At 33.8% G+C, this 23,747-nt stretch overlaps 2 protein-coding genes across 2 annotated transcripts; both read right to left on the bottom strand.

Moving 5' to 3' along the window:
• Positions 1 to 1,735: 1,735 nt before the first annotated feature.
• LOC132046585 (G-box-binding factor 1-like) lies at positions 1,736 to 4,389 on the bottom strand (the record flags this gene model as incomplete). The annotated part of the gene is made up of 9 exons (XM_059437261.1): positions 1,736 to 1,886; positions 2,857 to 3,053; positions 3,137 to 3,185; positions 3,301 to 3,355; positions 3,438 to 3,598; positions 3,728 to 3,817; positions 3,921 to 4,007; positions 4,111 to 4,158; positions 4,300 to 4,389. Coding segments are annotated over 9 exons (861 nt in total), but the record flags the coding sequence as incomplete, so codon positions are not given.
• A 3,066-nt stretch (positions 4,390 to 7,455) lies between these two features.
• LOC132046586 (serine/threonine-protein kinase STY13) lies at positions 7,456 to 14,799 on the bottom strand. The gene is made up of 6 exons (XM_059437262.1): positions 14,463 to 14,799; positions 11,555 to 11,687; positions 10,251 to 10,446; positions 8,365 to 8,486; positions 8,136 to 8,291; positions 7,456 to 8,013 (listed from the first exon to the last, which is right to left on the bottom strand). Exons 1-6 carry the CDS (start codon positions 14,651 to 14,653, stop codon positions 7,705 to 7,707), a joined length of 1,107 nt encoding a protein of 368 aa, XP_059293245.1. The 5' UTR covers positions 14,654 to 14,799; the 3' UTR covers positions 7,456 to 7,704.
• Between the last annotated feature and the right edge of the window lie 8,948 nt (positions 14,800 to 23,747).

Genomic DNA, 23,747 nt, shown 5'->3' on the forward strand with positions numbered 1-23,747 from the left:
CATTATTTATAGCCCAAATTAATGGACTAGATAGAAATCGGATCTTTAATTAAATCCGTATTATTGGACTTAAATAATTAACCCAATTATATTAATCCGTAATATTTATTTGGACTAATATATCTTGAATTTATTATAATCCGAATTTCTTGCGGATTTAAATTTAACACAATTTCACTATCCACAATAAGATCCTGTTCTTTCAGGGGAAAAAAAAAAAAAAACACTAAGAAAGGAAGTTACAGTTACTAGGGCCTTAAAACACTATCCGCAGATTAGAGCATGATATGCAGATATCAAATCGAATTGCATTCGCATATTCTTAGGTGCTTATGACATATGACAAGAAAAATTCATCATCACAAGACATTGAGGATTTGGATGAAACAAGGAACTTGATGCATCAGTCTAGGTTTATGTGGCTAGACAAAAATGCAAGAAGATCAATGTGCCGTTTGATGGCGCAAAAAGGATGATCTTAAGCTTCACAGTGATGTAGACCCATCATTGTGTTTAAGAGCTGTTTTTATTTTGTTAGAAATGAATTTGGAACCTCTGCTTGAAATCAGATATCTGAGTCTAAATTAGGGATGGCAAAATTGACCCAAAAAACCCTAACCCGCCCACAAATTAACGGATTGGAGCTATTTGTCCGATGGGCTAAGATGGGCAATGCCAAAGCTAACCCGTTATACAGCTAAATAGCTCAAATTGACCCGTGACTCGGCCCAAATTTAACCCGTGAATTAGCATGTGCAAGTCCAGAGTTGCAATAGCTTTTATAGGGAATTATACACTCTTTATTACTTTGAGAAGTTTAGTTGTTAGGTTTGGTTGGGCAATTTATCCTCTCTTTTTCTTTTTTTTCTTCTTGTTAGAAAGTGGTACTGTATTTATCTTTCTTTTCTTTTTAGTTGCATTTCATCTTGTTTCTTAATTTCCAATTTGCAACTTGTCTTTTCCTGGGACAAGTAGTTTTGCTCATAAAATATTTACTCTGGAAAGGATGACTAATATTTTGTACGGTCTTTTGAACTAGAAAATAATTAAAAAATCGAATAGACGGAGATAAAAATATAAAAAAAGTGGGAGGCCTACTGTAAAAAAATTCATCACTTCATTATTTATCAATTTATAATATATCTAAAATATGTCGTCATTTTCAAACTTTTCAGTTGAAGTAACTCAAAGTCATCTTTAAATTTTTGTATGAAGTAATAAAAGTCACTGTCAAATTTTGCTATGAATAAAAACCTGAAGACTTCTCATCTATTGAGAAAGTCTTCAGATTTCTCAATGAAGTAAAAACCATGTAGCTTTTGAGTGGTACTAATTTTTGTGCAATTTTTTCTACAACTAATTATTGGACTAATTAAATGTGAAAGTTACAAAAGAAAAAAAAAAATTGGTAAATTTCAGGCGGAGTTATTGTTAATCAATATCTCAAGAAGATTGAAATAACTCTTTTGCTTATAAAGAAGAATAGAGTTATTATAAAATTTATTAGCTAATAAATGTAGGTGTTACCAAAAGGCAAGTTGGACGGGTTGAGTTATGACCCATTGTTTAGCCAACGTGACCCAACCCATCTTAGCCGAAGTAAACTTTAGGCAGGGTTGGGCAATGACCCAGTTATTGATTCAACCCATTTTGACCCGTCCAAATTGAGCTCAAATCGCACATTTGCCACCCCTAATCTAAATCAATACAGAGAAGAATCTTTACAAGCTCATAATAAAAGACATACAGTCAACTCTGACTGGGAAAAGATGGAAAGAGTAACGTTATCTACAAAAAATAACTCATACCTGCTTGCGTAGCCTTGACCTCCTAGCTGACTCCCTATTAGATTGCTTTCTCTTTTGCCTTTTAAGTTCACGCTCGTCCTGTCCAAGAGAGGGTTATAATGAAATCTATCAACAAAAGAAACAGAAAAACGATGATAACAAGGCTATAACCCCTGTACTTCCTCTTGCACACAAAAATGAAGGGAATGTGGAACGTAAAAGTTGTGTTTTTGTATGTTAAATTTATTGAACTACTTGAATTAGCATGAACTTTTTTTTTGGGGGTGGGGGTGGTGTTATAAAGTAGAATCGTGAACTTTAAAATAGTATAAGATACTGATTTATCCAGAAATACAGAAATATCAAGATGGAAGTATGTTTAAGAACCAATGATATAGTAGGGATCAAGTAGCTCAGTTGGTTGGCTACCTAAACTTTCACCTTGTTGGTGAGGGTTCGAATCCCCACGTTGTAATCCCCTTCCCCATTTCCCCATATGTAATTTTAAAAAAAAAAAAAGAAAAAGAAATAATGATATAAGGAAGTTCAGTTTTATAATCCCTTTTCAAACCATATGAAGGGTTAGATTTTTTCTTGCAGTAAACTAGATTAGAAAATTGAATCTACAAACAGGTAATTTTATCCGATCAATAATAAAACAGGCATATCTTCACTTCTTAAGGAGTTTTCTGGCGTATTATAAGTCTCAGCTGTATTTGGACCAACCAAAACACCCGAAGCCTTGTAAAATCAGAGTTTTGGATGTTTTCATAACTTTCTCCAGGTTGTGATCTTTCTTCACAAATTAGTCTTTTTAGCCATTTCATTTGCATCATAATGATGGAACTCTCTGTGTTAAGAATCAAGATACACAGAAAATTAGTGTAATGAGAGAAGATATTCCACCTTCACTAATACCATCTGCTACTAGATCCGTGGAATTACGTGCTTTTTAACAGACAAGCAGGTAGACTGGTGAATTTGAAGGACAGAATACACAATCTGATCTGGTAAAAAACGACAGTACTGATTTCAATGGGTGAAAAGAGCTAAAGAAAAGGAAATGTACCTGAATCCACTGATCATTCATCCTTCCTTCATGACCTATAACTTGACCAGTCGCATTTGGCTGTACTTTGATCGCTCCAGATGATGCATTCCACACATCCATTCCAACATTTAGGTTAGTTACAGGCACAGTGACAGGATTTCCATGCATAGAAGTCGGGTAATTCGCTGTTGCAGGATTATTCTGTGCACTGGCTCCTGATAATTGCCAGACTTAGAAACTTAGTTATTTTTTTGGTAATAACAATGACAGAATCAAGATGAAAGTTCACAGAAGTTACCATCTGCAAGCATCTGATCAAAGCTTCCCTTCTTGTTTGCAGCAAATTCCTGGGAGATGACATATGATCAAATTACAGGACAAGGTAAGAATAAAATTGAGACTCGTGATCTCCATAGTATGTAAATAAAGAAAATAGTTGGTTAGATTGATCTGAATACTCACATGGTTATCATTTTCATCATTTGTATCCGATGTACCTTCACTTCTGCTTTCATCACTGTTCAAGAAAAAATATAACAATCAGATGCTTGACTGATCCAAAAAAGAAGAATTTACAGAAATATGATTCATAAACAGACCTTTGTGTGGCACCATCATTTCCAGAACCCGAAGTAACTTTCCCACTGTCGCCTGCCTTGCCACCAGAACTGGCTTTTAACTTTTTGCTCGAATTCCGATCCTTTCCTTCAGGCCCCTTACCATCTGATTCAGGATTTGCCTGCGCAGTATTTGGAGTCTGCTGAAAAACACATGAACAGAAGTATTAACATGAACTGTCGATTTGTATTTTCAATTTGGGAAGAAGAGGTGACTTGTGGTTTCATCACTTTCAAATTGATAAGAATAAATTACCGATAAGCTTGATTACCGTGGCCATGTTAGGATGAGCATAAACTCCGGCAGGAGGATATAAAGCTGGATATGGGACTGGAGTCCCATAAGGAGGCATAACAGGGTGCTGAAATATGAGAAGGTGATCAGAGAAAGCAGTACGGTAAGTTCTGAGGTTGTGTGATAGCTAATAAAAGAACAAATAAATCAGGAACGGAAAAATCAATTACCTGACCTCCCCACAAGTATGGGTGGGGAGCAGGAGACGCAACAGGTGAAGCAAAGAAGGGAGGAGTAGCTCCAGCACTATAATAAGCCTACACAGGAAAAGAAAATTAGTACTTGAAAGACTAGAAAACTAAAAAACTATCCATCAGTATTCATGTGATTGGCTTAATCATTATGGAGCTTAATAACAACCTGCATAGAGCTTGACCAATCAGGATATGTAGGTGCGGTTGGTGTCTCCTGATCAAACATTAGAAAACTCATGAGCAATGAGCCAACACATACATTAATACTCACAGAGAGACCGAGAGAAAGAATAGCACATGTTTAATGACTTATTAGCCGTAAACAGACAAAAGAAAGAAAGAGAAGGAAAGGAACCTGAGTTGAAGCCTCTTCCCCAGCTCCCATTGGGTCAATCGATTGTGTATGCGGATATCCACGTGAATAATTCAGAAGTGGCGTACTCAATTATAGGCTAGATAGATCACAAATAGGGAAAAGAAATTAGAACTCTTCCACTTTCTTTTTTTTTTGGATAAGTAGAAGTTAGAACTCCTACCATTTTCCATCTATAGAGATTATTTCCATCATTTTCATAGGAACAACGACAACTATTACGCTCAATCCCAACTTGACTATATGAATCCCCACTTCTCCGTTTAAGCTCAACTCACGTTATCATCATACCAAATAAGGTTATCAAAAATCATCATACAAAACAAAAATAAAAGTGAAAAATAAGTTAAATGTATATAAAGAAAAGTAATCATAATAAATACAATAATATTAGAAGTTTTCTAACAAGACTAAATCATATTCCTCACTAGTAGATATCACATATATGGATCTTTTTCCACCATTATGCCCTACCTTTCTAACTGATACACACAATTGCAAGTTGAAAAAAGAAAAAAGAAAAAAAAAAAAAAAAAAAAGAAAAAAAGAAAAAAAAAAGAGGCCGATGATGGCCAGTTCATTTTTTTACAATCTTAAAGGCAGTAATACTTGCAATTAGTTATCAACACATACCAAATTCTTTCACGTTTCGTCAAATCAATTTTACTACTGGATAGTAAATTTGCGACGCATGTTTGATGCTCACTTAGAAAGCCGAGTCATAGAGAGAAAAAGACCTTATGAAGGACTGAAATCACAAACATCATTCTAACTTGTATGACAAACAAAACACAGTCTTTAACATCACAGACCAATTTCAGTCCAGGTTCTGCTGGACAACTTCCCAGCGAAAGATCTTCCGTGGAAAACAGACCAACTTTTGCAATAGTCAGACTTCCTATTATTTCCCCATTCGTCCTTCAAAACCAAGAAAAAAGCATCCAGTTTGTATTAATTTCCTTTTTATTTGCTAAATGAAGATTAATCAATCTAACACAAAAGAATGTTTTTAACATTTGTCAGATTACCCAAAATATGGTGTGATATTGCTAGTAGGCAACGCTGTACCTCATAAAAAACACGCCTTTGGCACCTCACAGCAAAAGATTAAATCCGAAAAAAGAAAATAAGAAGTTGAGAATTTTGCAAAGTTTATTTTTTTTGAAACTGGTAACTATAATTTTGCAAAGTTTATTTAAACCCTGAAAATATTAAATCATAGGCAATTACTCATAATACAAAGCTTGTCAGAGAATTGAGTTTTCTTTTGTCAATTAAACAGCTCAGTTGCAAGAGTTAATCTTCGAGAAACCTTTGGGACTTGCTAAATTGATTACCAAACTCAAAAGATAAAAAAAAAAAAAAAAACTAGTCAACCATAACATAACAGTAACCAAGTAACAAAACCCAAAGGTAACCGCTGACCACTAAAAGATCACAATGTTCAAATCTAACACACACACAAAAAAAAACAAAAAAAAAATCAATCTCCTAGGTAATTCTCTTGGAGTTGTCAGTCTGTGTGTGTAGAGAGTATTAGCATGTTAAGGCGCTAGCAAACACAAAAGCAAATAACTCATAACAAAATAATGAAAGTATAGGTGGTGGGGGAGCTGACCTGGAACAAGAATATTCCAAGTCGGATATACGAGGCTGTATTTCCCTAAAAGTTCTATTTTTGACCTTTTACCTTCTGGTTGTTGGTGAATATAGTACCCCAAGTGCTTCCACAAGAGATTAAGGAAACTTTAGGGTTAAGGTTGTCCTAACAACGGCTGCACAAAACAGAATCTTGGTTCTTGGGTTTGAACTCTGAACTAAAAGAACACTGTGGCAGAAGAAGAAGAAGAAGAAAGACGGTTTTGTCTAAATATTTTCCTTTTTTTGACAAAGACTTTTAATGTCTGCTAATGTTAATTTAATGCCATGTAAGAAGTCTTGGGCTTAATTACAATTGTAGGGTTTTGAGGGGAAGGTGACACGTGAGCGTAAAAGAGACTGAAGACTTGGCAAAAGAATAGTGGATAGGAGGAATGACAAGGCAACAATGCTTAAGTGGATAACTTAAATTAATTTCTCCAACAACTTAACTTATTAATTTCTCCAACTGCCTTATGTTCCCCTTTTGCTTTCACCAACAACTCTTCAGTACTTTGGGTCATGTAATGTAATGTAATGTACGTGTGTGTGTCTTAACATTCAAATCCCGCACTATGTTTTTTGTACCAATAGGCCATTAATAGGCCATTCTTTTTTCTTTTCTTTTTTTCTTGTTTTTTGGCTTAAACAATAGACCATTCATGTCGTGTGTTTGGTACGGAGGAAAATTTGATTTTAAATTTTTTTATGTTTCATTTGTCAAAATATTTTAAAATGAGAAAAATAAATTTATTGGTGAGAATAGAAAAAATAAGTTCCACAAGTAATAGCGAGTAGTTTAATTGAACTAGCTTCGTATTAAAAAGAAACTTCTCATATATTTAAATTTATTCAGAAAAAAAAAATGTGTGTACACAATGAAGATTGAACATGATTACCGAAATAAAACATTGTGTCTAGTGATCAAGCAAGTTCATCCAATGAGCAAAATTCCGTTGTTCGACCTTAATCACAATGTTTTTACTCCCTAATTTCTTTTCTAATAGAGTAAAATCCTTTCATTCAAGTCTTCGAATCTATTACTTTAATTTAATTATGCATGTCATATCGCTTAACACATTCAAAGAGAGAGTTCGCCTTCATTTTGATTTGGCACACCAGGTCACTTTATATAGTGCATCATTTTATTGATCTTAAATATGAGTTGGCACGAATTACTCGACACATGGCATAAGTTCGGATCTCATAATAAAATAATATCTAAATGAATCTTGAATTAATAAAGTTGACTAATTTTGTGAAGTCCAACATACGAATCTTATCCAGATGAGATTTAGTTCTTATTTAAATTCATGTGTTTGGACTTCATTAATTAGTTTACTTTTATTGACACATAATTCTGATATTCGAATACACGTTGAGACTTGATAATTCATTGTATCTTGGAACCATAATGTCAACATCTATATGCATTCGTATTCTCCTGTTCTTTTTTACTGGTCTTCCATAATAAATACTAATGCATTTAAACAGCCAAACCATCATAATTTCCTAATATTATAGAATTGCAGAAATGCAAAGGAAATCTGTATCAAAAGATGGCGGACTGGTGACTTGATTCTATTGTTTTCCGTACTAAAGCTTCTATTGCTTTCTGTACAATGATGGTGTATTTGGAACCATGTGGCTTTCAAGACCATTCAATATATTGTAAAACTGGCGAAAAAGACGGGAAGTCCTTCAATTATTTACACCTGCAATATCCTAAGAAAAAAGTCTCTCCACCTATCAGAGAGAATCATTATAGGCACTCATGAAGCAACAACATGAACTCCTGTTTTTTTTCTTGCTATTTTCTGCACCCTTGTCCATCAAACAATTCATGACAGGAGAATTGACCAACCCTTTGCCTGTGGGATGCTCCGTCTCAAACATATTTGGAGAAGAAGTCTGTGAGGCACACACATTGCGAAGAACGTTTGCAAGGAAATCTGATATTTGCTCAAATTCTGGCCGTTCTGCTGGATCCTCTGCCCAGCCAGAGCTAAGAAGGGGTTCTATTTCCCTCGGAATATTATCCATGCTGGGACGCAGTTTCTGGAATTTATGGAGGAAATGAAAGTTTTATCTTTTACCAATCACTGAAAAATTATTCGATGTAAAACTTTTATCAACTCCAATGTTTAAGTCAAAATAGACACAAAAAGGTAGAAACATACCGTAGCTGTAGCATATGCCACCATAATGTTGCTTCTTCCCTTAAACGGAGTGCTGTTGGTGAGCAGCTCCCACAGGATCATTGAGAAACTGTAGACATCCACTTTATGATTGTAGTATTTCTTCATTCCAACTTTAATTGGTTCAACGCTGAACATCTGGCATTGGCAAAGTGTAAGGCAAATACTATTATTATTAAGGAGGGTGTAAATTTTTCGCCCAATTTAATACCTCCGGAGCCATCCAGCGGTATGTACCAGCTTCTGTTGTCATTTCAGAGTCAGCCTCCTCCCTAGCTAACCCAAAGTCAGCTAGTTTAACTATTGTCTTGTCTTCTGTGAGGAGTAAATTACCTACAAATGTGGCAAATGGTAATGAATAACATAATCAAACAACGAAATTCCAGTTTCAAAGGAACTCCTGTAACATATATAACTACCATAAAAGGAAATGTATGAAAGAGCCATTCGCAAGTGTGAGAATAGTGGGAAGAGATACTGAGAAGTTGCCGTTAACCGTGGGTTTACACCCGGAATCACCGTAGAGACCATATTTATTAACCATAATTATAGATGAGTCAGTATTTTTTAGCCGAGGGTCTTTCGGAAACAGCCTCCCTACCCCATAAAAGTAGAGGTAAGGCCTGCGTACATCCTGCTCTCCCCAGACCCACTTGTGGGATTACACTGGGTATGTTGTTGTTGTTGTTTGTAATTATAGATGAGTCAACTAATAATATACAAGAGAGGGTGGCATGGTGCATTCATTTGGAGACAATACAATGTTAATTGATGAAACTCGTGAAGGCGTCAACCAAAAGCTTGAACTATGGAGAAGCAATCTAGAGACTAGAGAGTAAAGCTTTTATGATAAGCATAAGTAAGATAGAATATATCGACTGCATGTTTAGCTAGCATAAAAAGAATAAAGTTGGGGTGAAATTAGACAAGAATGTGACCTCTAATGCAGACAATTCACGTATTTAGGCTGATTTTTTCAATATAATGGCATGATAGATGAAAAGTGGGCTCCCATTCCCATTACTTTTGGAAGAGGAGCCTTGCAGTAACTAGTAAAGTTGCTGCCATGTGACCAGGAGGTCACGGGTTCAAGTCGTGGAAACGACCTTCTTGCGGAGCTGCAAGGTGGCGTGTACAATAGACGCTGCGGTCCGGCCCTTCCCCGGACCCCGCGCATAGCGGGAGCTTAGTGCGCCGAGGCTTCAGATAGATGAAAATAAACACAAAGACTAAAATAGCATGGTTGATATGAATGAGTGCTACAAGAGTGTTATACGATATGACCTACCAAATACCAAAAGCTCATTGAACATATATAAGACAAACGATGTAGTGTGAATATTAGGCCCTTCGACAAAATGAGTGTCGTAGAAATGTAGATGTTAAATAAGGATGTACAGTCGTACAAGATTCAATCTATCATATTTAACAAAATGTGCAAGTAGCATATGTAGAGAAAAATATACGAAAATGTCGCTTCAGATGGATTACACACATCCTATCTAGACCTACAAATATACCGAACCGTAACGTCACATCATGATGATTGAAGCCCTCAAAAGAGGATGAGGTACACCAATAATCATACGGAGGTAAGATGTACCAAAACTCCTAGAATATGTTGAAATCCATTCAAACTTAGCGAAAGACAGAACATAATGGATGTAAAATATCAGCATAGGTTATATCAACTAGTCAGAATTAAGGTTAGACATTATAGGAACGATTGCAATGAAGTCCAGTACTTGACATGAATATTTTATGTTTTATCAGAGATTGTATAATAGCAACCAGATGGCTGTGAGATTTAGAGAATTCCTAGTTTTGAAGAATCCCAAATTCATCCTGAAAAACAAGTTATCAAGTAGCTGAATGAACACGGCCCAATAGAGCAAAATGGATATAAGGATTCATTTAGACAATTCCAACAAGTCTGGGTTTGAAATGGAGTTGTTTTCTTAAGTTCAAGCTAAATCATTAAAAAAACTTGAAGTTATGCAACTCAAGCAAGTAGTAACCCTGATCAGAGTGCGACAACCACCTAAAACTTAAAACTTGGTAGTGCAATAGCAAATTACGAGATAGGCAGAGCATTACTTGGCTTCAAGTCGCGGTGAATAATGCCAACTGAATGTAAATACTCCATTGCTCGAGAGATTCCCAATGCAAAACTGAGAGAAAGTTTCAAATCTGGACAATGTGGTCGGGTGCTCCACAAGTACTTCTGAAGAGTGCCACCTCTCATTAGCTCTGTAACTAACATCAATGTTGGTTCCATAGAGGCACCAATAAACTGTTTCAACAATTTTCAGGACATATTAGCAACCAACGAAAAGAGAATCAATCACCATACAGGACATTTTTAGTGCAGACTCTGCACAGTAATATGAAACGAGACAAAAAGAGGGCAGGTAAATGCACGAAGAATTCCGGGTTCACACATGGTCCGGGAAGGGCCGCACCCAAGGGGGGGGGGGGGGGGGTGTGATATAAGCAGCCTACCCTGACGCAACCATCAGTGGGTGAATCCACGGCTCGAACCCCTGACCTATAGGTCATGTGCAGGCAACTATACTGTTACTCCAAGGCCCCCACCCCCCCGATGTGTAATGAGAGAAACAAGATAATATTGAGGAAGTGCCTGAAGACTAATGTCTGCCGCTTGAACCCTTTTACAGACACACTTAACAATGAATAACTGTGTTTAACTTTTGTAGGAAACTATCCAATTAGGATTAACCATTCAATACATATTGAATCAACATGCAGTTTTCTAGTTTTGGCCAACTTTTTCCTCATGAATACAACATGGGAAGAAACCATTTCGAACAAGAATCAAATTTCAGAGGAAGCAACTTTGTACCAAGAATCAACAAAATAGTTCAAAAGCAACCGGCATATAGTTGTGGATATTATCTACACCCTATAGTCTATGCTACACACTAAATTGAACATCATATTAACCATACCATATATGCTTAATAGAAAACAGTTTTTAGTTCCAAACAGTCCGTGTAACCGTGGATATTTATACAAGAACGCTTAACAAAATACTAAGAAAGGACAGGAGTACATTAGCTTTATAAGTAAATCATTTCCACAAGGAAATGGTATGAAATAAACAGGAATTCTTTTCACTTTATGTCTGAATACAGTATGAATTATTATAAAACCTCTTATATATATATCTTTTACAGGGAAGCACCAAATATCTAATTTTATTACCAAAATGATTAGATAGACCGCAACTTTTTATTCTGTTTCTCAGTTGGACTTCAAATCCAGAAAACGAATCACAATTTCATATTTTTGACTCTGTTGTGGACTGATACCAGCAAAAGCAAGGTGGATAAAGTGAATGCAATTTAACTAGTATAGCTATTTCTTATTGAACACCATACCTTCACAATATTGTCATGCTTCACTTTAGATAGTAAAGTGACCTCCCTCTGGAATTTCTCTTTCCGCTCGGGACTCACATTTGCCGACATGTCTGGTTGTATTATTTTTATTGCAACAGGCATGGATTTATATCTGGAACAAGTATTACAAAAGGTGCTTTAGAATAGCAGGACCCTTAATAAAACGAACTGAAACGCCTGATCACATTTGAGAGTGCAAAATATAGTAACCTTAAAACCATGTAATATGCACAATCAACCTTTAGTTGTACCAGAATGTTAGCGTTAACTATCGAGAATGAGATTATGAGAGGTAAATCTAAATCTAGAAGATCTTAGATAGATGTTTCAGGTAGTAACTAAAGTAGATTATCTGAGAATCAAATTCTTCTGAGTGGACTATGAAGTATTATCAATAATTGACTCAACCCACTATGAGGTTTTATTCCGAAAACATTTACCAAAACATAAATCTGGTTATCTTCATGTCCGTATCAGTTACCAATCAAGGGAGCAGGAAACTAAGTTTTCACTGGTTAGGCAAGGTGAAATTACAGATAATGGTTGAAATACGCTTAGGGACACTTCAATGAAAACATTTAGAATTGAACTGGAACTGAATTTATAAATTCCAAAATTACACATTCTCGAGTTTCATTTTAAATGAATTCAAAGCTACATCTCATGTAAACCATAACGGAGTTTGTATTTTAAACAAACTATCATTGGTAAATCTAAATAGGTACAGAATTTTCTGGACAGCAGATGGGAAATATATTGGACTAAATCTCTCGGTCCAAATAGGCCCCGATATCGCTTCATCATAATTGATGATGTTGTAAGTTGGATATGGAATCATTTGCTCTTTTGAAAAATATTTTTTATAGTGCAACTCCGAAAGTTCTTACAAATTCTTTAAACATTGGTATTAAAGTTACTAGTTTTGAATGAAGAAGGAAGTTGGTTTTAAGAAATCTTATTACCAGTGAAATATATGTGCCAATGGATAGTTTCCTGGAATGCATAATTTCTTTACATTAATAATCTTACTTTAAGGCTTAAGCATAGTTGTTAGTGTGGCTACCTCTCACAAGGATAGATGAATTAAAAAAAGGATCAAAGTTCTTTTTTTTTTTTTTTGGTAAGGAAGAAAAGGATCAAAGTTCTAGGAAAACTTCATTCATTTTCACTGTTTTGCTCCTGAATAACATGTAAGGTAGAGAAAGAAACCTGTCTTCCTCACTAGCAAGGGATGTATGATTTGGGAAGCAGAACATTTTGTTAACTTACAATTTCTACCTTACTATCTAATATGTTGTCTACTTCATTGCGAAGAGAACACATTTGGTTTGTTTAGTTTTGTAATTCTTCCACCCTCTCCAAAATTGGTAAGATTGCAATATGAAGCAACAAATATTACTTCAGCAATTTGTTCCATACAATTTCCCTAAATGGATTCTATTAGATTTAGGTTGAAAGTTCACCTAATGTCTAAGCTGAATAAGAGCGCATGAACCTGTTTACTCAATCATCACCTAGCCAAAAGATAGTCCTTTTAGTCAATAAGGTAACACAGTGAGACTAGATCTCAATAGAGTTCACTTCCTAGCCTCCTAATGATCTAGGACAAATACGGAAAAAAAGATAATATTTATACTAAACTCAATGCCAAACAAATTAGTCAAACTATCTTTGGATGTCAGCAGAAATTATCGTCTCCAGAATTCACTGTAAGTGCCAGTAGGTCAAAACTCTAAACACGCGCTGAAACACTTAAGTAAATGCTCCTTCCTAGCCTTCAGTTGAGTCATATTGAAAGCTTTAGCAGAGACCCGTGAACCATTAGCTCACTATAACTTGTATAAATGAAAAAGAAAAGACGTAAAACACGGGACTACAGAAAGATCCAAGGAATGTGTGAGCTTAGCTAAAACATTTTTTTCTTCTTTTTAACAACCTAATCTATGCACAATTGGAACTTTGGATTAAACATTTTTTTCTTCTTTTTACCACCGACAACCTAATCTATGCACAAAAAAAATGAATTCAAAAGAGGCACAATTGGAATTTCAGAACTTTTAGCTTTCAATTTGAGTTTGCCCAACAGATGAAATGTGAGTTCAAATGAAATGTAAATAACAGATCATCCTCTCTTTGAAAGAAGGGCAGCTTCCGGTCCTGTTGGTGCTTGAAACAATTTTGTCTTTTCCATATTACTATATCTCTAGAGCCAAAAATTACAAGGAACTACTGAACTCAACCACTCCCACAAGCAGGGGCGGAGTCAGAGGGGTGCAAGGGAGGTCAAATGAACCCCTTGATTGAAAAATTATACTATGTAGATAGGGCAAAAATGATTTTTGTTTTGCATATATATAAGTTGTTGAATCCCCTAGAGATAAGAACCTTTTTTAAAATCCCCTTACTTGAATTCCTAGCTCCGCCAATGCCCACAAGTACTAAACAATTCTTTTTGCACATGTTCCAATTTTGAGATGCTAGGGAAGATGAAAGGGACAATGCTGACAATTGAAAAACCATTAATACAATACAAGCATAGAAAACAAGAAAGCAAAGCAAAACTAAAATTCCTTTTATCACCCTTTTTTACTAGCAAAGAAGAAGAATGAAAGTAAATTTTAGATAAATTAGGCAACAAAGCCAATCCCAGTGCCACGCAATAATCCAGAACTACACGGATCAATATGAATTTAATTCTTTGTAAGAACAAATAACAAACAATGACACAATTTAATCTCTACATTTAAGAAGGGTTTTCCAACCCCACAATCAAGAAACCTCCAAAAATGCAATCTTGAAACAGAAATGCAATTCATTCAAGAAACACAAACCAAGAAAAGCAAAATGGGGCTTTGTAAAAATCAAGAAAACGAAAAAGGGTACTCACAATCCTTCATAAACAACAGAATAAGGACCATCACTGATCATAGGACCAATAGAAAGCTGGTGTAAATCAATAAGTAGCTTCTTATCAATGCTAACAACATTTTGAGCAGAAAAATCATCACCATCAGAAAAATTCCCAAAAGGGTTAGAAAGTGAAGATTCAAGATTGAGAAAATCTTTAGTATCCACCATAGCTATAAAGCAACTGTTGCATTACAAGAAGAAAAAAGAGAGATAAAAGAAGAGTGTATGTATGTATGTGTACGTATTAAAAACCAAATCCCTGTGGGGGTGTAGGAGTGAGGGGTATAAGGGGTAGGCTAGCATTTGAAAAGAGTTACAGCGATAGAAATAAGAGGGAAAATCTCTTAAATTTGGTAATTTATTAATTGAGGGTAATCCTTTGTGGAGTAGTACTATTTATTTTGTTGTGTGTATAATGTATGTACTAACGTTGGACAAAAAAAAAGTAAGAAATGACATAAAGTAGTTCTAATCTGCTACGTTACGTATTGGGGTAGTAACGGTGCTTCCCACCTGCATGGACGCCACGTTCGTATATGAATGAGTTATTTTTAATCTGAGTTTAATAAGTAGTCGCTTGTTTAATCAGAGTTTTAAAATCGATTTATTTTTTAAAAGTGGTTTTGTCAGAAATATTTTTTCAAAAAATATTATTGAAGAGTAGTAATTTATGTTTGGAAAACTAACATCTTTTGCTTAAAAGTGTGGTTAAGCAGTATCGAACCCACGACCTCTTCTAACTTTAAACTAAACTATGAGTCAGGGATATGTCTTATATTATATATGTGATAATTAAATTTTTGTTCTTTCTTCTATGAATATCGACACCGCTTACTAGGATTTTTGCACTGATTTTCTTATCATGTATTGATTTTACTTTTCTATTTAAGGAAAGACAAAGTAGAACCTTTATCGGTTTTACTTTTCCTATAAGGAAAAAAAAAATCTTTTATATTTGGATAACCTCTTTTTGAAGGAAAATATTTTAGACTTCTATAAATTGAAAAATCCCTCTCATACAACAATACACACTAAGAGTATCCACGATGTAGTCCTTTAGTTTTGCTTAAGGTGAGATTTAATCTCTCGATAGCTTTAAAATATTTTTCATATTAGGATTATCGTATGTAGGTTATTTGACCAAAACTCAAAGTATCTACCATAAAGCCTGTTTTATAGTTTTTCTTTGTTGTTCAATTCACCACGTTCAAGATTTGCAATTATTAGCTTCAGCATGACACCCTGATTATTTCGATTCCAACATTTATTAATGTTAGACCAATAAGTTGTGCTTGCCAAGCTTTCAAACGTGTTTTTGGGGAGAAACAATTTTTTCGATCTCTAAAAATTAACTTAATCCTATCTGCTATTACTAAAATATTGATAGTTAAGCATTTTGATTTTTCAGAAAGTTGATCAAACAATCTATGAATTCTATTTTCACAAAATTCTATTTTCACAATCATGTTATGTTGACTTATAATAATAGGTAACTTTTGTAGTTACCTCAAAATAGAGCTAAGCTAATTAAATTGTGTTGATAATATAAAATTTATTTTTTCTCTAAATTGAATCTTTTCTAGAAACATATGTTTCGTTTTCATACTTTTACGGAAACAGATGAAGACTTTGATTTGAATTCCAATAAATAGTTTCTTCTATCTTTGTGTTTTAAAATTGATTTTGAAATAGAAAAATTCAACTAATTAACCATCACGAAACAAAATGGGCTCAAGTTCCTAATATTACGATTGAAATTGTAGCACGCAAGTATGCATTATACATTACTAGTTAGTATTTTTTTAAAAGGTAGAGTCATGTCATGGGATTTAATTCTAATGTATCTCCCTTTGATTGTCTTCTAGCACAAGGCATTCCTTTCCTAAAAGTGGAAAAAGGGAAGATGAAAAAATAAGAAGATTTAGAGGCAAAAGAAGAAGCTCCCACAAAGTAACTGTGATGAATTTGACGTGTAAAAAACCATCATAAAATTTATTCTGAATTCACATTACAACTCCTTCTTTGAGTTTTCATTCTATCCTTTTTTGTTGTGCGTGCTTCATAAATTTGTAACGTGGTAATGAGTGTTTTTGTCAAATTCAATATGAAAATCTGTTCCCTCAAAATTTCAAGTAGTTCTAGGATTAAACTGTCGTCTCAAATTTCGGTTAGACTTTCTGTCCTTTTCTTTGACTCTTTGTTCAATGACATAAAGAAAAGGTTACCCAATATGAAAAAGAAAACTATATATATATAACATCTTATAAGAGATAGGTACCGATGAATATAATTTCTTTGCAACGGTAATTTTACTCTGGTAAAATTAATATTTTCAATGATTCCTTTGACAAACTACAAATTTCAAATTACTTCCAACAACATAAAAATTACGGAAAAGGGTCAAAATTACCCCTGAACTTTGAAAAATAGTTCATCCATACCCTTCGTTATACTTTAGGGCCAATTATACCCTTACAGTTATACTATGGGGTCAATTATACCCTTCTGTGTAACTATTGCCACGTGGCATCATCGACCCTTCAAAATTATTTTACCCTCAAATAATTTTTTTACCCACTAAAATAACTCAATCGACCCAAATTTTTTTTTCAAAAAAATAATATGGATAATTTTTCGAAAAAAAAATAATAATAATTTCGTATTAGTTTGAAAATTTGGAAAAAAATAATAATTTCGTATTAGTGGGTAAAAAATTATTTGAGGGTAAAATAATTTTGAAGGGGATGATGCCACGTGGCAATAGTTACACGAAGGGTATAATTGACCCCATAGTATAACTGTAAGGGTATAATTGGCCCTAAAGTATAACGAAGGGTATGAATGAACTATTTTTCAAAGTTCAGGGGTAATTTTGGCCCTTTTCCGTAAAAATTACTACTATTATGTTGCTCAGAATCATTTCATTTTAAAAGGTTGTCAAACACTCTAATGCTCTAAAATATTTCCTTTTAAACAACTACTTCTGACTAATTGAGAATTACATTGATAATTCTGAAGTACTTGGGATTATCCCTACCGTTTCTTTCCAATATGACCTTCATTTTATATTTAGTTTAGCTAATGATCAGATAAACACTTTTAGTTGATATATGCACGTCTTCTAAACACGTGTCCGCTAAACCACTAATGGAATTCACCTATTGGAAAATGGTTAAGCTCCTCTTCATTCTCATCCTCCTCCGTCTTCTTCAGGGGCCATTCGCACAAATGCCCCTATCTTGGGGTCGTGTTTAATTTTTGCCCTTCATCACTTTAAGTAACAAAAAAGTGGCCAAAAATATCCTAACATCAAAAAAATAAAAATAAAATTGGCTTACCCCCCTAATTTTCCAAGGCATAATGTTATAGAAATTTTGCTTTGTCCGGCATAATTTTTGTAGGAATTAAATTTTTCGGCATAAGTTGGTAGTAACTAATTCACTCCACACTACACAACTTATGCCGGAAAATTTAATTCCTACAGAAATTATGCCGGACAAGGCAAACTTTCTATAAACTTATGCCTTGCGAATTAGTTACTACACAACTTATGCCGCATAATTTAATTCCTAAGGAACTTATGCCGGACAAGGCAAAGGTTCCCTAAACTTATGTCTTGCGATTTTGATTTTTTTTTTGGTAAGAAAACAAAAAATTCATCGCCTCTGCTGGGGATCGAACCAGAATCTTTGATTTCATAGACCAACAAATAAGTGTACCTTGGCCCACAAATTAAATTAGGAGTAGGGGCAAAAATTAAAGACCAGCGATTTGAGGGGCAAAAATTAAAGACTAGTCCGTATGAATGGAATCCACGTAAAAAAAAAAAATGAAAAAAGTGGGCAATTTGCACGATTGTCCTTATTCAGGGGTGGTCTTTAATTTTTCCCCCTCAAATCGCTGGTCTTTAATTTTTACCCTTCGTCTAAAATATTCAGAGATTCTGGGTTCGAACCGCGGCTCGGTAAAAGCAAAAAAAATTCCAAAACAGAGTTTTGTTGCAAAATTAGGCCTATTCGGGAGGCCTAACTTTTCTAGAATTTCAGCAGAGTAAAAAAAAAAAATTGCTTGAAGGCAGACTTTTTGCAAAGCCTTGCCTTGCGATTTTTTTTTTTTTTTGACTGAGAGGGGGTTCGAACCCAAAACTTTGGGGTATTTTCAGCCACTTTTTTAAGCGAAGGATAAAAATTAAAGACCAGCACCTTTAAAGGCCAATCCGTGCAAAAAAAGATAAAAAGACTTCTTAGCCCATGGCTTTTCGAAGGCCCAATTAAAGCAACAGGCAAACAACAAAGGTTTGACAATTGGATCTAATGAAAATGGGCCTGATGAGAACATTTCAGCCCATAGACACGGGGCTAGAGAGACAGAGGAAACAGTACAAGTAGGCAAGAATAGCCTTGATTCTATGTAAATAAAATAATGGGAAAAGGACATAACTAGGCAATAGTTAGAGAATAATTGCATAATCATAGCAAGGTTATTTAGTTTTCATTTCATAGCAACTAAATATTAAACTTTCAAAGAAAAGTCCCAATAATTCAGTTGAACGTGAATCAATCCCAAACTAACTCTTCCTATTTTTTTGGGCAGAATATTTATCTTCCATATACAATTGATACAATCATTCAAAAAAATAGTTTTGTTCCTTTTCTTTTTAAACGTTTTTTCCTATGTTCTTAATACATGCAAAATTTCTATCATAATTATACATGGTATTTTCGAAATTATCTATTTATACCATAAATATACTAGGTATTTTGGCGAAAATATATTTATAGCATGTACATGGTATTTTAGAAAATATGTATTTATACCATAAATATACATGGTATTTTAGCAAAAATATATTTATAGCATAAATATACATGGTATTTTTGAAAATATATATTTATACCATATATATACATGGTATTTCTGCAAAAATATATTTATACCATAAAAAAACATGATATTTTTTCAACTGGAAAATGAAGGAATGGAGGGATGAGTAATGGGAGATGGAGGATATATATGTTGGAGAAGATTGATACATAGTAGATGTTTATCTTAAATCAGAGAATAAATGATGAGTTTATCTCGTAAATGATGGATAAATGAAAATAAAGACTAAAAGCTATGATTGAATCCCTGATTTTGGGGATATTCCCATTCTTCATATACTTCTTTTAATGTGTTATACATGTATTAAATAGCGTTGTTTTTGTAGAATATGAAAAGTTCTGCTATTTATGTTCTTATTTATGGTCATAATTTTTCCTAAAATGATAGACCCGGCCCATTGTTTATTTGGGCACCTCCACCATAGAAAACCCACACTGATCTTACTAGTGGACCACCAAATTACAAAGCCCAGCTACCTGTCTCACTCTGTCGCTATCTCTTTCTTCCACTTTTTCCATTTGGTTGGCCTCAAAAAAATCATCACAAGAATGGAAAGTCAAAACCATTAAGCAAATGAGTCTACTTTTTTGTTTGTGGATTTCATGTGTAAATTTGATTCTTTCTAATGAATTGTGACCGTATTATAGATGCAATGAAGGAGAGCTTCGATATCAAAAATGAAAAGCAACTATCTCAAAGAATAGAAAAGAAAAACTTTTTTTTAATGAACTACACAGACCCATAATTACTCTAATTTATTTTTTATTGTATAGATTTTGAGTGAGAGTGACTAAACTCTGTTTTGAGACTACTTATCGAACAAAAAAAACTCACGTACGTGCCTTTAAAACTTTCATTCATGATATATAATTGGAACCGATGCCATGAACCTCAGGCCCCTTGACTCTTGTTCACATTTTAATCAGTTGGTACTTGGTACAGGAAGTTACCATTAACAAGGATAGTATGATTCATTCATGAACGTCATTAGATGTCTATTCTTCTTCGGATAATTTAATTTGCGGATTTTGTTTTTTTCTGGGAACTCTCTTGATACTAATGATTTATAGCAAAGAAAGTGTTTAAAACGTTTTCTAGAACAATACCTTAACATAATATTAGACCTTAGTCGTGTCTTTTCATAGAAACATTTGACTCGGAAAGAAAGCAAGATGCCTTTTCAAATGTAAATTGGTAAAGAAAAGACAATTTTATTTATTTGAATTGTTCCGCATCTGTACCAGATTGTATGATAACCTTATCTACAAATGTAAATTGGTAAAGAAAGACGTTTTTATTTGCGACTGTAACAAATGTTGAAACATAATATAAATATATAATTAACTAACTAAAATTGTACTTGCTCGAACATTTTAAAGTTTTAGATGAGGTAATATCACATATGGTACCAGAGTTAGTAAAAGCTCCTAGGTATAAATCTCCTCGTCACTCGAAAACCAATTTTCATCTGTTTGGCCATGAAAAGGTATCAAACATACATATCTAGACATGAGAAAAGAATCAACTGGGCATGCGGTGAGACATAAGATAGTTAATTATTTAAAAGCGTATAATACTCACTTTTTTGGCACTGCTAGAATACTTTTCTGGATATGAATTTGATCTATTGGAACACATCTTTTTTCATCATATGAACTTTAAGGTGTATGAAGTTTCTGACCATCGAGAAAAAAGAACGAACGGATTTCCTCTCTCCCCATAAATGTAAGGGTAAGGTTTGCGTATATCCTATCCTTCTTAAATCTCATTTGTGGGATTAGACTGGGTTGTTGTTGTTGGTGGTGAATTTGTCTATTTAAGCTTAACCATGAAACATTGATCACTTTCAAATTTTAAAATTTAAATCCTTTACCAGTATTGAACAAGCTAAGAATTCAAAGTGACAGGGCAAAAGGTTCATATATCTATAGGACCACTAAACCACCAGAAGAAGATGTAGTAGTATCCACGCACCATTGTCTTCGGATCTCGGACACAAGAGGGACACGTGTACAATTCCTTTTAAATTGAATTATAAATATATAGTTATAGACGTGGCCATGGTCATAGATCGATACGTGTTTAATTTTTTTTTTTTTTTTTAGTAAGCTGGCGGCTATATTATTGTTTAAGAAGGCTCATTAGATACTGAAAAACAACAGAATTAGTAATTAAGTGGGTGACCATGTGCTCAAAGCTAGCAAATTTGCTCAAAAGAAGACTGCAAGATTTGATAGGACACGTAATCCATTTCTAAAACATCTAGGTTATTCTAAGTCTGATTATTACTGTCAGATTACTTACTACTTTAATTGATTGGAGCCATTTGTTTAAACATAGATTCGTTGATATCAAATGCAATTAGCTGTTTCTTGTAGATTTTTTGCTTTTAAATATGGCCGGCGAATAATCTTACTTTATGTTTAGGTAGCTTAATTTGGTGGTGTGGGGCTTTAATTTCCTCTTTTTTTCTTTATCTCTAATTAATTAACGAAAGTAATAAACTACCGAACTTGCTCCCAATAGCAAAGAGAAAAAGCTGCCCTTCTTTATGGATTTTCCTTTGAGCATTTGACTCGTTGAATATAAATATTGTACTGCTACTTAATTTATCAATAGGGAAAATGTCGGTCAGGTTCCTTAGCAAGAAAAATTAACTTGATTGTTCGATTAAATCGATTTTAGTGGCTCGTCGGCACTTGTAATATGTGACCATCAAAAGAAGCTAACGGAGCTTGGGCACTAAAAAGTCATAACCTACCTATATTATGGCTTAAATTAGGGCGCAAATTAGGGATTGTCAAATTCTATGGGCGTAGATAAATTACAATATTCAATCCATGCTCGAATAAGAATTTGCAGAATGAAGCAAAACAGGCTCAAACTCAGAGGAAATATAGTCAAAAGATATAAATATAAAAAATATTAAAAAAAACGACTTCCATCTTTCCCTTTTATTAGTCCTTTTTATTGACTTGACACTCCTTTAATAAAATTATTTATTATTGTATGAGTTTGTGTTAATTAGTACTAAATTACTCATATTAACTATGTTTTAGAAATCTAAATTTGACAACTAAAAATTTACATAATTACTTAATGACAAGCATAGTATTGAAAGAAAATAATAGAATTCTCTTAATTTACTAAAATAGACAAGTAAAAAGGAAAATTTATTTTTAGTATAAGATACTAGTAAAACGGACGGGAGGAAGTAAAAATGAAGAAAGTAATTACTCTTTCCTTATTTATATGAAACACTTTCTTTTTTATTCTATCACATGAAATATCATTTTAATTTTATATTTTAAAAAATAATTTTAAACTCCTATAATGAAATAATTTACAATTTCACTAACTTCTAGGATTTGTTTATGCACATGTTATAAAAGTCTTCTATTTTTTTTTTCTTAAATGTCTACTCATGTAAAATGGGCATCACAAAAATTAAGACCAAAGGAGTGACATTTTTCGAAGTGTAAGGGTGGAGGGAAACATGGAAGGAGACTGGGGGTCACATATTATAACAAAAAAACAAAATTGACCATCGTACATTTCACTAGCAAATTAGATATAGGAGAGACCATCTTCATTATACTCTAACAGTGATCATATATCTGACACGAAGCTAAAGACACATATATAGATCCCTAGGGCTACCATGCATGCAGCTTTTTAGAAATAGTTGTCATATAAAACTGGACTAGCTTGTCTAGGTCGTATCAATAATACTACGCAACTTCAATTTTGACGAAAAGGAACACCAACGAATATAAATGGTTACAAATGATTCTTGGATCATTTCGTTGCTTGGTAAAGGTTATCATGCATTCGTACTGTAAATTTTGATTTGGAAGCTTAGTAGAGGAAATAGTTTTGCTATCATTAAATTGTATGGCTAAGTCAGTGTTTAATACTAGAAACTAAGAGAAGACATAATGTTCTATTCAAGATTTATGTCGGAATTAATGTATTTCAGTTTCTAACTGCTGATATATAGCTGTTCAATTTGAGATATATTTGTAAGAAAGTATTTTTTTCAAAAATTTTAAACCTATAGGACGACGAGATATAATTGGGGTAAATGGTTGAATGAGCGCAAATGTACGGACCAAAGGAAGATGGACCTAAGTTTAAAAGCTTATACAACTTAATTAAGGTGCTACTTAAATTAGAAGCATTAACGCATAAAATTTCTCTTTCAAACAAAAGGGACGTCGGCAAGTAAAATATAAATTGGCATTCATATGATGCCCGTGACACATACTCCTAAAGTCCTAATAAAGTTAAATTTGAGATCAATGTAGTATACTAACGAAAACAATAAAGAAATGTTAATGAAGACCATAATCAAGGAACAATTCTGATTAGCCAAAGA

The sequence above is a fragment of the Lycium ferocissimum genome, chromosome 2, assembly GCF_029784015.1.
Source record: "Lycium ferocissimum isolate CSIRO_LF1 chromosome 2, AGI_CSIRO_Lferr_CH_V1, whole genome shotgun sequence".
NCBI lineage: Eukaryota > Viridiplantae > Streptophyta > Magnoliopsida > Solanales > Solanaceae > Lycium > Lycium ferocissimum.

Bases quoted from the DNA above. Each gene is read 5' to 3' on its own strand.
- LOC132046586 (XM_059437262.1), bottom strand. From the start codon at position 14,653: ATGGTGGATACTAAAGATTTTCTCAATCTTGAATCTTCACTTTCTAAC. The intron at 10,447-11,554 runs GTATGGTGTTCA...TTGTTGAAACAG, and splicing joins AGCATGACAATATTGTGAAG to TTTATTGGTGCCTCTATGGA. The intron at 8,292-8,364 runs GTATTAAATTGG...TGCCAATGCCAG, and splicing joins ACCGCTGGATGGCTCCGGAG to ATGTTCAGCGTTGAACCAAT.